A 15506-nucleotide genomic window follows, 5' to 3' on the forward strand; every position below is an offset into this window, starting at 1 on the left:
AGAGTAAGCCACACCACTGGGTAGAATTTGTTACAGCAAAGTTCAAAATACTTGCAAAATAACTGAGCTGTCAGCTTCAATAGGAACTCAACCGGATGAACTATCAGCTTCAGGAGAAAGCCAAAGGAGGACAGCGACTTAATCAAAACTTTCAAACTCCTCAAGAGTCATTTCCTGTTGCTTTCTGTACAGGAGTTGAATACTCATTTATCAGTTACTTCAGAAGCACAGGCTGTCAGGTCTTAAAGGACTATGGAGTATGTTTGCCCACTCTGTTAGAAATGAATTTGGCAGGGTTTGAGAGGATGCAAATAACCACGTCGGCTATTTTTTCAAGTTTTCATTTCCGGCATCTAACTAACCATCCAATACTTCAGGTGAATGCCCGGGGCAGGGAGCAAGTCACTCCCACATGGACCCTATCTCAGAGCAGTCAGTTGTGACTCTGCATCAAGGGGTGACAAAGCGGTCCTTTCTGTCCTCAGGTCCTAATAAGCCCTTCAAAATAAAATCAGATTTAGAACAACCTTCAGACCAAGGAGACCCGCCTACATCTACAGCCCACCCTAGAGCATCTAAATCTTCAAAGCCCTCTTGCCCCACCCTGTGCCATCTTTGATAACCTGACTCACTCTGTAGGCAGGTAAGGCCAGGGGTCAAGAGCACCCATGCCATGGCATTTATTGCCTTTCTATGTGGTGAAGGTTTCCAACAAGGTCTTTGAGAAAGAAGCAAGGCAAGGAAGAACACCTTGCTAAATAGATTCATGTGGCCAGTGAGTTCATTACTCAGGTTTTTCTGTGTCAATAATTCTAGACAGCTGTAATGTTGTATTCATATGATTCCTTCCACTTGAATACAAATATAAATTTGGCTCAAGTTCTACAAAAAACTAGGGAGTACTGGATGCTATTTTTCTAGTTGTGATAACATCCTATTTCTTAAATCCAAATTATTTGGGTTGGAATACACATATGTGTTTTATACACACACACAATATCTATATCTATATCTAGATATGTAAGTATAATAAATATATAGATATAATATCTAATCCCTCTTAAAATGGTATCCAGATAATAATATTTTCACTTACATAATGCTTCACTGTGAGTAAGGCGGTTAAATGGTGGCTCTAGGACTTGAACTCATGTAGATTTCACTGCCACTTCACTGTATGTCCATAATAGCTCCCCAAGGGCAAGGCTGTTATTCTCACTTACAGACGAATAGACTAGACTCAGAGATTAATGTCACAAGACTAAACAAAGTCAGAACTAGAATCCAAGTCCATGTTCTTCTCAATATGATGTATGCATGAAGATATTTATTGCAGGAGTGTTGAAATCAGCATGAAAACAGAAACTCACTAGATGACAATAGGCAAATGAATTAAATAATACATCGACTCAATAGGATATTATGCTGTCATTAAAATTACCACTTTAAATAATAATGAGGGTGATAGCTACCATGTATTGAATGCTTACTTTGTGACAGTAACAGTGAGAGCTCATTATGCGAACTACCTGATTTTGGGTTCACAACTTCATGAGACAGGTACAATCATTGTCTTCATTTTACTCATGAAACCTGAGGCTGAAGTAAATTAAATCACTTGCCCAAGGGAATTCAGCTAATAAAATCAAGACTTTTTGACTTTAAAGCAGGGTTTCTCAACCTTGGCACTACTAACATTTTGGGCTGGATAATTCTTTGTTATGGAGGACTGTCCTGCGCATTGTTGGATATTTGACAGCATTCCTGACCTCTACCACCAGTTATGAAAACCAATAATGTCTCCAAACATTGTCAAAGTCTCCTGGGGGAGAAAAATCACTCCAGGTTGAGAGCAACTACTCTAAAGCATAAGGTTAATCATTATGCTGTAGACCCCCTTCCAACACCACCAGCCTTCCTACAGAAGCATGGTGGTGGAAATACACACACACACACACACACACACACACACACACACAGAGTCATAGACAAGATCCCCTGAGAAACAGGTTCTTGACACTCTGATGTTTGACTGCAGGAGGTTTTGGGGGGTGTTCTTGGGAACCTCCCCTGTGAAGGAGCAAGGGAAAGAGGACTGGGCAGAGGGAAAGTTGAACTCCAAGGCCACCTCCTTGTTGAGACAGGCCTCAGCCACTTCTCCAGGGAGTACTGGAGCTGGGATGGCCCTTTACAGTTGTCCGGCTTGAGACAACAGGGTCTGGTCTTCATCCACTCCCCATAGGCCAATCGCACCCAAGGAGGGGGTATGTCCTAGGGCAAGGTAGCTCTCCCTGAGACAAGGCTGAGGACAATTCCAGGGAAAGGGCTAACTGACATCATGACAGCCACCAACAGTCTCATATCTGGGGACCGAGTACCCTCTCTGTCCTCAGGTGGCAATCTGGGTGGAGCACCGCAGCACCCTCTCCAGGCGCATATATGAGTATTCTGATCGTTTCATTGTAACTCACTTAAAATACATAAGCATGTGAACGGAGACTGGAAAGCGATAAGCAAATGAAAATAGTAGTACTATAAATAATGCCTTTTCTGTCTTTTTTCAAAGTTGAAAACAAGAATGTTGCCAACATACTGTTCTTACCATTTAAAAGAAGTGCTGAGGTATCAGAAAATACAATTCATAGCTTTAAAACACCATATATTATATATTCACATGGTTATAATGATCCCCAAACCTGCTTATGTGCCCTAAAACGCAGGGAGCTTCCTTTCATAGCCACACCAGGCACTGTTCTAAGCACTTTTACTAACTTATTAAATCTTCTCAATAACCAGAAGGTGGGAACCTTTATTAACTCCACTTTACAGAGGAGGAAATTGAGTTTCCAAGAGGTTAAGTAACTCAAGTTCTACATGGCCTGTAAGTGGTAGAACTGGGACTTGAACCCATGTACTCACAAATCCTGACTCTTACCAACCCTGCTTTACTGCCTGCTTCACACATTTATTTCACATTGTACCCCTGAAATTCCCTCACAATGGCAGTAATTGGTCTTCTCAGATTTCATTTCTTCTTTAGAAACAAAACCAAACAGGGGAGGAATCAAGATGGCGGAGGAGTAGGACATGAAGCTCACCTCCTCCCACAAATACATAAAAAATACATCTACAAGTGGAATGATCCGCACAGAACATCTGCTGAACGCTGCCAGAAGACCTCAGACTTCCAAAAGGGCAAGAAAACCTCCACATAACCAAGCAGACAAATGAAAAAAGAAAACAAAACCAAACAAAAACAGTAAAGTAATAAAGCTCTCAATGTAAGACTATGCTAAGAGATAAAAAATGTCTTCAAATTTCCTATTTTAAAGTCTTTGAAGATTTAAACACTTTTAGATGTCAATGGAGATTTTAAGTAAAGATACGTCATATTCTTTTAAAGAATCGAGTCTCGGGACTTCCCCGGTGGTCCAGCAGGTGAGACTCTGTGCTTATGCTCCCAATGCAGGGGGCCCGGGTTCAGTCCTTTGACGGGGGAATTAGATCCCGCATGCATGCAGCAACTAAGAGTCTGCATGCCGCAACTAAAGGTCCCGCGTGCCGCAACTAAGATATGGCGCATCCAAAATAAATAACTAAATAACTAACTAAATAAGTAAATAAATATTTTTAAAAAAGAATCGAGTCTCTCTTCTGCTTTCAACACAAAACAGGAAGCTTTATAGATACCAGCTTGAAAGATGATTCTCCTAGAGTCAAGGCTTCACCCTCTCAAGGGACCTAGGAGGACTCAAATCTCTCTGGAACTCAAGAAGGAATTGCCTCCAAGCTAATTCACTAGGGACCATTTCTTGTCCCCTGGGCACTATGGAAAAATTCAACTCAAATTCATTAGCATTCAAAAAGCAATAATTATTTCACCAAATAACCTGAGTGAAATTCTATACCCTATATTCAAAATGACTAGGTAATTTTTAAAATAAATTTCCAACCTCAAAAGATGGTCTTCTTCTTCCCAGAGTGGTCATGGCCTTTACAATGGCCAAGCCCTTTAGAACATTGCTCCCACAGGTACACGCAGCGCACGTGACTGGTGAACAAGGCCTTCAAAAGGTCCACAGGTCAGTCATCTTGATAGATACTTTATTTGAAATGGAATGCATTTTGAAAATATGAAAAATAAATCACATCTCTCCAAAATCATTTAAGAGACATATTTACACAAATGACGACCACTTCATTAAGTTCACAAATGTGATAGTTTGTAAAGCATTTGGTACATGGTGATGCTTGCTTTTCAAAGCTCGTATTTGCATATTCTGAAATTTTAAGCAATGTAACAGACAATTGTTTTATCTTTCTTCTCAAAATAAATACAATGGTCTGGAAGGACCACCTGTTGTGAAAATCTCCTTCCCCACCACCCAGCTGATCACCAGCAGGCCAGCTTCAGAACAGGTAGTTTTTATGCAGCTGCTTCTAATGGTCCAGGGCCCTTCTGCTTCCTTCATTGGGCAATAATGCCCTTTCTAGGAAACCCTGTTGGATCCTTTACTCCATTTGGCAGATGGAGTCCTGCCAACAAAGTCACAGATCACTTTGTCATCCAATCTTATGTAAATCTAGATGGGCTGTTCTGCACCGCAGATCAAAATTCACCCTTTAAACTGTGTCAAGAATTTAGAAAATAGTTCTTAAAAACCCATCCAACCCAATTCCACAATTAATACATCTTAGGTTGTTTTAGGTAAATAGGTGTATTTCTCTTGAAAGAATCACTGATGGATTCATCGAGCTCTATAATTCCCAAATTTAAATTTTATTCTACTGAGGGCATTTTACTGGTAAAGCAAAAACGAATTAGTTTGACATTTACAAAAAAGAGAGGAAAACGAATGTTCACAGGCCCATCGTCATCCTACAAAGCTCTATTTTCTATGAGATTGCTCCGGTTTCATTCGTCTTAGATCCCTCTTGTAAACCTGCCACCGAACATGACACTGTAAACACTTGGAGCCAAGCTAAAACCAAGTCACTCTCCCTGGGGACAGAAAACAAGTGATGTGTTTGAACCCACACACTGGCAACAACTCATATAGTGTCAGACTTAAATGAAGAGTCTTTAAGAGAAATAGTGTTCGGAATATGAGAGCAATACAGCGTTAAAACGGGCCTCTCAGCTTAAGCCAGACTTCCTAACGGTGCTAACGTGTTAAGAGGAACTCTTAAGCAACAACTGGGCTTCGTTTTTTTTTTTAACCTCCATTGAAAAAAATACGTGAAATGAAGTTATGAAGTTGGTCTGATTTCTACATGATGAGAGAATCCCCCTTCCTCTATGAGGGAAATGTTCATTTTGAAAGGGCCCTTTATAGCCATTTGCTCTCTGACCTCAGCACTCCCCGTAGGGCATACGCAGATCCATGTGGATCTCCACTAAGAAAGTATGTCCGAGGAGTTCCGTCATGATGCATAGCCGGTCCCGTGGTAGCTGTCCTCAGGGAATGGCATGAGAGCAAGTAAAGAAGGAAGCACTGTGTGAGGCCAGAGAAATCACCCTCCTGGGTGCTGGGGAGTTAGACATTTTTTCCTTCTTTCATTTGTCCCAACAGATAGTCATTGAACTCACTGTGTAAGAGGCCTGGTGCCAACACAAGTTCAAAGACAAAAAGTTCAGTTTCCAGATGGGACATTCCTTTTAATTTTCCAACTTTTTACATTTTATGTTTATTTAAGGGGGTGGGTTTTCTACTGGCCCTGTCTTCTCCTTCTTCCTTTTCTTGGGTTGAAAGAAGAATCACCTTTCTCCATGAAGGTGATTTGTCAGGCCTCAGAATACCCTAGGTGGTTTGTATCATTTTCTTACAGGTAAAATAGAGCCACCAACACATTATATGATTTGCATTTGTATTTTGTTTTGCTGAGTATCGTTAAGTATGCTCATTTTTTGTTGTTGTTGTTCCGGAAAAATTATTAAGCCATAATAAGTGTTAAATTAAAAAAAACCCATCCTACTCCTCTCCTTTCTAATTTCTGAGGTTTCACAGTTAAATGCTAAGAGGGGTTCAGACTAGAGAGTCTCTGAGAGGGTCAACTCAATATAAATATCACAGCAGAGCAAGGACTAAGGGCTGTGGAAAGATAATACAAGGAACCATGATTCCAGTGGCCACATTACAAACCAGAGCCATTGTGAGAAAGAAAAAAATTCTAGCAGCCACGAGGGAGACTGGGCATACTTTTTTTTGACAACACTACCTAGCCGGTATGTAAGCTAACAACATACGAGTGCCTTTAAAAGCCTACAAGAATCTTAATTTTAAAAGTATTTGGTATGGATTGTAATTTTTTTATAGCATGAGAATCTGAAAGAAAAATCCTTCCGTCTGGAAAAAAAAGCTGTGGTTGAATTGGGGTTACATGATCTGCATGTATTAAAATGACAGTACAATGAGGCATTATTAAAAAGCACAGCAGTGATTCCAAAGAAATCAAACCGAACTTGACTTAAGAACTCTTGAGATCTGCTCTCTGAGCTGCCCATCATATACACATTTTTTCACAACTGCAACTTAGCCTGTGCAAGTGGGAGTCCACTTAAATTCTGCTTGCCATTTGGTTGACTTTTATTTCCCCTACCACTTTTTGGATTTGAGTTATGATCTCAAATTTTCGTCATTTAAATATTGCACTGAGAAGTAATTTGACCTTGAAACTCCTTTTTAGATGGAGGGAGAATAAAGATATCTCTAGCATGAAATTCTATTTTCATTTCTTGACTATAGAACTTACCAGTGGCCCAATACTGACCATTCCAATTTGGAAGCTGGAAAAATACTGATCCAGACTTTGCAGAAAAGATGATGGAAAACAGAGACCCGTTAGTAAAGCTAGGCAGATAGGAAGTGATTTTCAGCCGCAAGAGGATTTGGTAGCATCTATGGGCTCTTTTTAAACTTAAGTAGCATCTGCCCTTGTGGATTTTGACCATCCTTTTGATTTAACACAGAAGAGGGTTTGTTCTACCTTTAAAAGCACATGCTCTTCCCCCACCTCCCCCCAACCCCCACCCCCCGCAACCCCCCAGACTCCTGAACAAGTCACTGCTAAAACAAGACTGGGGTTGTTTTCTTACTGCAAATCCAGTGTTTATCAAGTCCTTCCTTTTTCAATTTCTGAGTTTAGCTAACCTAACAACAAAACATATAACCCTTGGATTTCTCACAGAGCAATAAAAAGCAAAACAGCTGGTGTCTCTGATCAACATTATTCTCAGAATGAAAACAAAAAGCTATGACTCCTAGTCCTTTGCAATATTTACAAACTGTATTTTAAACTATGAGATTCTAGAATATGCTTCTAGAACAAAGTAAAAGGGCCAGAAAATGTGGTTCACATCAAGTGTGCAAAGCTCTTGGAGAAGGGTAATCTCTATTGTGGATAAGAGCACAAATGTTCTCTCAAACAAGTGGAATAGTTCTTTTCCCCCCACTATGTTTTTTGAAATGAAACACCTAATGCATTCATACTCAGAAATCATAGAAAACTCCTTATTAAACCCTTCACACATAGATAATCTAAGAAAGGCTTTTCCTACAGCAGACCCAGCCCTCCTGGTATATTCAGGATATGATCATCTTGCCATCAGTTGGGTTATGTTTGAAATATTTTCAATCAGCTATCATTACTACTGATTTCCTTTTAGAAAAAGCAATTCGATTTTTATAATTACACAATTCTGAACATTTAGCTTCTTTAAACTTCCATTCTACACAAAATATATGTCGAAGGAAAAAAAAACTCAAAAGAAAAAAAAAAGAAAACTCCACGTAGTATCACAGAGTTTAATTTCAACCACCTGGTATAACATTTAAGTGTCAGACCTTCTGAAAATGAATTCTTGATGTGTTCCTCCTCACCGCCCTTTTACTTTCTTCTTTCCCAAGATTAGAACTTACTAGGGAATAGGTTTTTGAAAATAAAGTTTCTTTTTTGGAAAATGGCCTACATTCAGAAATGTCTCAGAACAAGCATTTTTTAAAAAACTAATAAATAATCATAAATCAAAATACATTAAAATAACATTACAGTACATCATCGCTCCTAAAAGGTCCACCATACTGGAAGATCCTCTCAAAGGTTCATAAATAAAGCCTTCTGGACTCGAAATCATTTCCTGCACTGTGATGAAGAGTATGCAGAAAAACTAAGAGGAATCGCAAGCTATCGGTCGGATTCTGTCCAAACTACTTGGTCTGGTGCGGGCGGGGCGACTGTTTTGTTTTCGATCCAAGTGAAGACAATAGAAAGGTGCTCGTCCCACTTCCTCAAGTCCTCACAACCTGGAAAGAAATGACACGGATTGAAGTAGCTCGGACTCCTACAAGACCCAGTTCTCTTCGGGCCTGTCCCGTGGACAAAGCGAGCTCAGAAAGCCACCGGGGTCGCTCCCTCGAGTCCCCAGACACACTCAAGTGGCGCTGGTGACAAGGAGAGAAGCTGCGGCGTCGCTGGGGTGCGCACCAGTGAACACGCGTGGGTCAGCGTGGGCGGGCGGGCGATCAGGAGACCTTCCTGCCCGGCCCGAACCCCGCACCCTCCCCTCTCTGCCCGGCCTCTCCCGGCTCCAGCCTGTTCCCTTCTTTCCGCCTCCCAGAAACCTGCATTAATTTCTCATTTTTCCACCCAAGATCCGAACCGGGGAAAAGGCTTCCTACTCCTACCACCCCCAGCCCCACTCCTCGGAACCTCCCTCGGGAGCCGAGCTGCCGGGACCTTACCTCGTCTGCCCCGGGTGCTGCCCTCTTCAGGCAGAGTTGGAGGTGCTACGGAGAAGCCGCTGGCCGTGCGGCTGCGAGAGCGGTAGTGGGTGCGGGTGCGGATGTGGGTGCGAACGCAAGTGCGGATGCGGATACGGATGGAGCGGCTGCGGCTGCGGCTGCGGCTGGGGCTTGGGTTGGGGTTGCGGCTGCGGCTGTGGCTGCGGCGGGGCTTGGGCGTGGGACTGGGGCTGAAGCTGCGGCTGCGGCGGCTGCTGCTGGACCAGGTGCTGCTGCTTCTGCCGCGTGGACTTGACCGCCAGGATGGCCTGACGATTCTTGTACTGCACCATCTGCAGCGTGATCTCCGCGTTCCAGCCCTGGTCCTGCGGGCACCGAAAGTCGATTTCCTTGCCCTCGGCCATCACCACAGTGAAGTACATATACTTGCCTTTGCGCTCCACGCAGTCCACGGTCTTCATGTTGGAAAAGTGCAATTCCTTCAGCTTGACGGGCGGCTCGAGGCTGCCCACAGCGGGGCCTCCGGGCTGGGATGGCTCGACCGGCCCCTGCCCGGGCTGCTGCTGCTGGTGTTGCAGTTGTTTGGGCGGGATGAGCAGCAGCCCCTCCTCAGTGAGGATACAGCACTTTTTCTTCCAGAGCTGCAGCAACCCGTCGCTGCGCTTCTCCAACACACCCTCCTTCAGCGCCTTGCAGCCGCTGCTCTCCAACATCCTCCCGGCATAGGGGGGGCCGCCGCTCGGCTCGGCCTCTCCTCTTCCAGCCGCCCGGGCCGGGGGCGGCAGCAGCAGGCGCGCGCCGTCCTCGCCCCAACGGCTCCCGCGGCCGCCCGCCCGGAGCGCGCAGAAGAGGCTAACGCGCAGGAAGCAGAGCGGCGGAGGCGGCGGCGGCTCCTCGGGGTCCGGGCAGCAGGGCAGCCGCGTCCTGATGCGCCACAAGGTCCGGGAGCTGCGAGCCGCCGGGCCTCTGCCGTCCTCTTGCGAGCGCTCACGGAAGGGCTCTGGCTGGGCCCCCTCGCGGCGCTTTTGAATGGGCCATCCCTCCCACCCCCGAGTGACACCCAGCGGAAAAGGCGGCTCCTGGCGCCCGCGCCGCGGGGGAAAGCCCAGCTCCGAAAGGCACTCCGCCGCCAGCGCACGCCTCATTAACTTGGGGCCTTTCCAAAGCCGGCCGCGTCCACGCCCCCCGCGTCCCTTGCTCCGCCTCTCGCCGCCCACTCGCTCCCGCGCTCCTTCCCCGGGATGGCTGCAGGGACCCGAGCCCCGGAAACTCCTCTCCTCCGCCCGGGGCCACAGCCGAGGGCGCCCGAGCTGGCCAGCGAACGATGCCGAGGCGCAGAGGGCGCTGAGAGGCCATCCCCAGCCGTCCCGCCGCTCCTCCCGGTGGGGCTCTCTGCTAACAGCCTCAGAAAATGAGGATGGGGCTGCGAGGACGGGTACAGCTACCAGACAGTGCCTGGTACGCCAAGCTGACCCTCTGCCCTCGGGAACCCAGCCCTGGGGATTCGCGCTGCCTGGGCGAGCAAGGAGCCTGGGGGTGAGGCTCGCGAGCCGCGGAGTCCCGTGGAAGCGTGCCTTCCCCGGACCCTACGTGAACATCTTAGTGCACAAAGGCCGACAGGACACGGTGTCTTTACACTCACATTCGCTTACGGTCACTAACTAGCTCTTCTTGGAGCCGAAGGGGGCGATTGTTAAAGCAACAGCGCTACCGTCTGTCCCGTTTGGAAGGGGTAGAGGAAGGGGACTACTTCGGATGGCATCTCGCCTTCCTCTTCTCGAGCCAGGAGCGCAGGCACTGCCTATCTTTACCCGTGACACAAGCGCTCTAGCTTCCTTCTTGACCCATCCGTACAGCCCGCAATATCTCACAACAGTAATTCAACGACAAATTCAGGTAATGCCCGGTCCCAACACTTTAAGGCAGTTTAGCCTTCCAAACGGCAGGCTAGCCTCCGCGGGTCCCTCTCTTTGCAAACGCCTAACGGGTCAGATCTCTTGTAATCTCATTTATCTGTAACGTGGGGAAAGTAATGCGGTACTCGCCCCTAGCTCCCTCCTACTCCATTTAAACAATTTCTATAGAAATTCTGGGAAACAAGGCAGAATAAAGAGCCTAAGCCGAGACCAAATCTCTTGGGGGAAATGTATTAAGTAAACAGAGAACCCCAACTATGTACCGACCCTGAATATACGAAGAATTACACAAAGAAGAAATAAATCAGGTGTGGATAAGTCAGAGTTGGCCAAGGTAAGAGGAAAGGCTGCTATTTGAACTCAAGAAGGAAGAAGGGAGAGCTTAGCTCATCTGTAGTTTCATCAGGCTGGAACAAAGAATTCAAAGGGGAAGAAGTGGGAGATGAGCTTGGAGAGCAGAGCAAGACTCAAATTCTTTGTGCGTCACACTTAAGAAATTCCAGGTTTATCCCAAGGTAATCAAGAACAAAGGATAACTTTTAAACACGGGAGGGTCCTGAATCTTAATCTAAGGAACAATGTTTCAGCAAATGGGACAATTCCAGCACAATTCTGAGACCCACTGAACTTCACTTAGTGGGCTCTCGGGGCCTTCACATTGTTGATGGATTAGTCTTTTAAGGAGAAAGGCAAAGTCACGTAAAGATTTCTTTACATGATTACATTTTTAAAAGGTTACATTTTTAAAAATTCTGTATACCAATGAATGACAAACACTGCACCTAACATCTCAGTTTTTCCCCTGCCTTTGCAGGACAAGTGAGCATTCCAGAGAATTTCCACATGACCAGCTGTTCATCTTTTTAACAGAATGCCATTCTTGAGCTCATTTAGAAAGGATACTTCCTTTAAATGTGTAATTCAGAGTCTCTGAGGGCAGGTGTAGTTGGGAAAGACATTTCATATGGAAAACTGATACTATACAAACTGAAGTGGGTAAAACATTAAGATGTATTCTGGAAGCCCAAGCCATTTTCTTGAGAAACACAACATTTGGTGTTTCTATCCTTCTGCAGTTTATCAGGATGCAACAAATGCATTCTATCTAAGCTACTTCACAATGTCTGAACAACCAGCAGCATGATTTTCAAAAGCACTTGTTATAATTAGAGACTTGAAAACTCAGAATTTCCAGTTGGGTATTTCATGACTTAGTGACTTTGTGAACAGCTCAGAAGTAAGTATACAGTTTGCCTTCTCCAACCATAGTGCAACTGATTATTGGAAATCTCAGTAGTATAATATAGGAATCTTGTAGATAGGTGACAACTTTACTCTTAATTTCACCAGTCACCACCAACTCACAAAATGGCCATATTACCATTTTTAAGACAATTAAATAAATTCGCAGAAAATGAATTACAGGAAATAACTGCCCCCTCCAAAACACCCCACAACTTCAGTTGTAGATAATGAAAACCTACAAATGTCACTTAAAAATTACTAAAGTTTAGAAAGCTAGCTAACAAGTCATTGCTTTGGTAAACAAGTCTGAAAAGGCTTAAGTCAAAGTGGATATTATGGCCGGCTGCATCAAGTTGCCTATCAGCAGCATCTGAGAGTTGATCATCTTCTGCTCTAGGATAGTTCTTCACTGGCTTCGAGGACATGGCTTCGCTTTCCTTCCACCTCCCTGGTCATTGTCTGTCTCCTCTACAGGTTCCTCCTCTTTCCAATCTTTTGAGTGCCCCAAAGCTCAGCCCTTGGTTCTTTTATCTACACTCACTCCCTTGATCTCATCCAGTCTTATCATTTTCAATAAGATCTATATGCCCAAGACTCCCAAACTTATATCCAGCTGCTTGTTGCCAAAGAATAAAACAAAGACTACCAAAGTTAAAAAATAATAACACCCCCAGGCAAGGGAACACATACTGGTGAAGACATGCACTGAGTAGTTCACTAGAGGGAAAAGTCTGAGGGGATTTTCGATCATAGAAAGCAGGATTCATAGAGCTTTTGCGAATAAAAAATAGCATGCTGGATAGGATGGAGTCCGTAGGCTTATATATGACTGGTTAAAACAAATTCCTGGGTAGAACTGGTTCAGTAAGGGTCTGAAGTCAAAGTTCATGGTTTTTTAAAGAGCCTTAGCTGGTTAGAATGGCTGTAATGAAAAATAGCCTTCAGTTTTTATATATTCCAGGCCACTGTTACTGTAAATTGAATTTTTTCCTTTTCCCTTTCTCTTCAGTACTATTTGGGTATCTAATAGAGAACTAGAATATATGCACTCCCAAACTTATCTCCTCACCCTGACCTGTTCTACTTACCTGCAGTCCCCCTCTCAGCTGATGGCAATTCTATCTGTACAGTTGCTCAGGCCAAAACCCTTGGAGTAGTACTGCCCTTAAAACAAGCCAAAAGGAGCCCTGTGCTTTGAAGAGCCAGTACTACATGTCTATCTGGAACTCATACTTGTTCTAGACTATACTCCAGGTACTCATTCCAAATACCCTGCCCAAATGACCTCAGCTATTTCAGAGTATTACATGACCATTGTGTGCACTGGTGTGTAAGGTAGGTGGACAGATTTTGAACATGCAGGCTAGGATGTCCACACAAATGTGCAGGGGGCCCCTTGCCATACAATTCAGAAGCAGGGATGGGAAGGAAAGTGGGACACAGGCAGAGGATCAGCTTCCTCACAAGGAAGCTCTGGCACAGGAGTTTTAAGGATCTGAATTTCAAACCTGGACCTCCAGGTACTTGTGAAGCTGTATATGGCAGGATAGTAGTGTGGGACATATTTTCATAGAACAAAACTTTAAAATATTTAATCACTGGCGTCTCCATTGCACTCTTACCCCAGGACGGCAAATGTTTAGAAGCATGCCTGCATTGCAAAAATCCTTTACTCTCTTTCCAGTACCCAATCCACAAATTGAGTCAAGAAATCCCATCGGTTATGCCTTCAAACCACATCTATATTCTGTCCATTTCTCTCCACTTCATCACCACCTTGATCATCTCTCCCCTGAAATACTGCCATGGCCTCCTAACTTTGCCTCCCTGATTCTACCCTTGTTGTCTTACCATCTATATTATAATCTATTTAAGACATCCCAATCACTGTCTTCAAGTCTTTGCTCAAATGTCATCTCAGTGAGGCCTTTCATAATCACTCTAAAACTGCAACCACCCAATTTCCCTTAATTTTTCCCATAGCATGTATTACCTCCTAACACAACTGAGTAATTTATAATGCCTATTGTTTATTTCTGTTCCCATTCCTAGAGAATGTCAGTTCTTCCAAGAGGTCAAAGATCATTGTTTTGATGTGCCCCAATCACCTAATACATTTCTTGGCACACAGAAGCTCAACATATGTAGAAATTTTAGGTTGACTCACAAGCCCACATCTGTCATAAAAAGATAATCAATGTCTTCAAATGCTTGACAGATTTTTCATAATGCATCCTACTTTTTAAAGTTTTCAAACTGTAACAAGAATTTATGAAAAGACCTCTAAAACTTGCCATACCAATACATGTATTTGGTAATAGTTTTTTTTTAAACTAAGTTTATTTATTTTTGGCTGCGTTGGGTCCTTGTTGCCACGGTGCGCGGGCCTCCCACTGAGGTGGCTTCTCCCGTTGCGAGCATGGACTCTAGGCGCACGGGTTTCAGCAGCCGTGGCACTAGGGCTCAGTAGTTGTGGCTTGCAGGCTCTAGGGTGCAAGCTCAGCAGCTGTGGCACACGGGCCCAGCTGCTCTGAGGCACATGGGATTTTCCCAGACCAGGGATCGAACCCGTGTCCCCTGCATTGACAGGCGGATTCCCAACCACTGCGCCACCAGGGAAGCCCTGGTGATAGTTTTAAAAAACTGAGTTAACTACTGTACATGCTAGGCCTCTCTGAACTTTAAATGCTACTATAGTCTATAAATGCTATCTAAAATACATCCTACAAACCTTTCTTTTCCTGAGCAGCATGCAGCTTAATATTGAGAGGTATTTATACATCATCCTATTGCTTGCTAGTAAGAGTAATCAAAAAAAATAAGAAACAACACAGTAATGGACTGAATTGATAGCATTTTCTCTTAGTTGGCAGATACCTGCTTAGAAGTTCATTAATACTGGCTTAGACATTTAACAGAAGTTAGAAAGTTATAAAGTGTTTACTTTCATTTACAAGTTGATTACAAGATTATAAAACTTTTAATCTATAAACTTCCTAATTTGCAACATAAAGTAGAAACTCATGAAAAATATCATTATTAAAGATTTGGATAAAGTTCAAATGTCTTTTAAGAAATAGTTAAAAGCCAAGTAATCATGAAAATACAAGTCACCTTCATTAGTGCATAAAGGCCTGCGTTCAGACTGCAATTTAGACTTCTTAGCCATTCATCTCTTCATTTTTAAAAATTCTATTCAGTAAAAATATTTTATAAAGATTCTTATTTCCAAAACGCTGAGTTGAAAAGGTTAACAACTCTTCAATTGAATACAGAACTATTTTTCTTCGCAGATGCATCCCTCTAGCTGCCTTCCTTTTCGCCTAAAGTTGATGAACTATGCCTCCTAGTGACCAATTTGTATAACACAGCTTAGAGCAATTGAGAATAGTGTTCAAAAAACGGCTGTTACAACCCATTTACAGATCAAGCTCTGTCAATCAGCTGTCTCTGTCCTTTCTATTGTGCCAACAGCCTAATTTTAGGTTCTCATTTCTCTCATTCATGCTCTTGTAATAGCCCAACCACTTGAATCCACACTAATACGCTGCACTGCTACCACTTCCATTCCTAAACTATGATAGAAAAATTTCAGTCTCCCCCC

The 15506-nt window shown here is 43.8% G+C and overlaps 1 protein-coding gene across 1 annotated transcript; it reads right to left on the reverse strand.

Moving 5' to 3' along the window:
* Positions 1-7791: 7791 nt before the first annotated feature.
* On the reverse strand, positions 7792-9901 carry PHLDA1 (pleckstrin homology like domain family A member 1). The gene is made up of 2 exons (XM_059934700.1): positions 8742-9901; positions 7792-8303 (listed from the first exon to the last, which is right to left on the reverse strand). The coding sequence occupies exon 1, from the start codon at positions 9884-9886 to the stop codon at positions 8768-8770; it is 1119 nt and encodes a 372-aa protein (XP_059790683.1). The 5' UTR covers positions 9887-9901; the 3' UTR covers positions 7792-8303; positions 8742-8767.
* Positions 9902-15506: the final 5605 nt, after the last annotated feature.

Source organism: Balaenoptera ricei, chromosome 10 (genome assembly GCF_028023285.1).
Source record: "Balaenoptera ricei isolate mBalRic1 chromosome 10, mBalRic1.hap2, whole genome shotgun sequence".
Classification (NCBI taxonomy): domain Eukaryota; kingdom Metazoa; phylum Chordata; class Mammalia; order Artiodactyla; family Balaenopteridae; genus Balaenoptera; species Balaenoptera ricei.

What these genes read in the sequence shown, in the direction of transcription:
- PHLDA1 (XM_059934700.1), bottom strand. Translation starts at nt 9,886, where the DNA reads ATGAGGCGTGCGCTGGCGGCGGAGTGCCTTTCGGAGCTGGGCTTTCCC.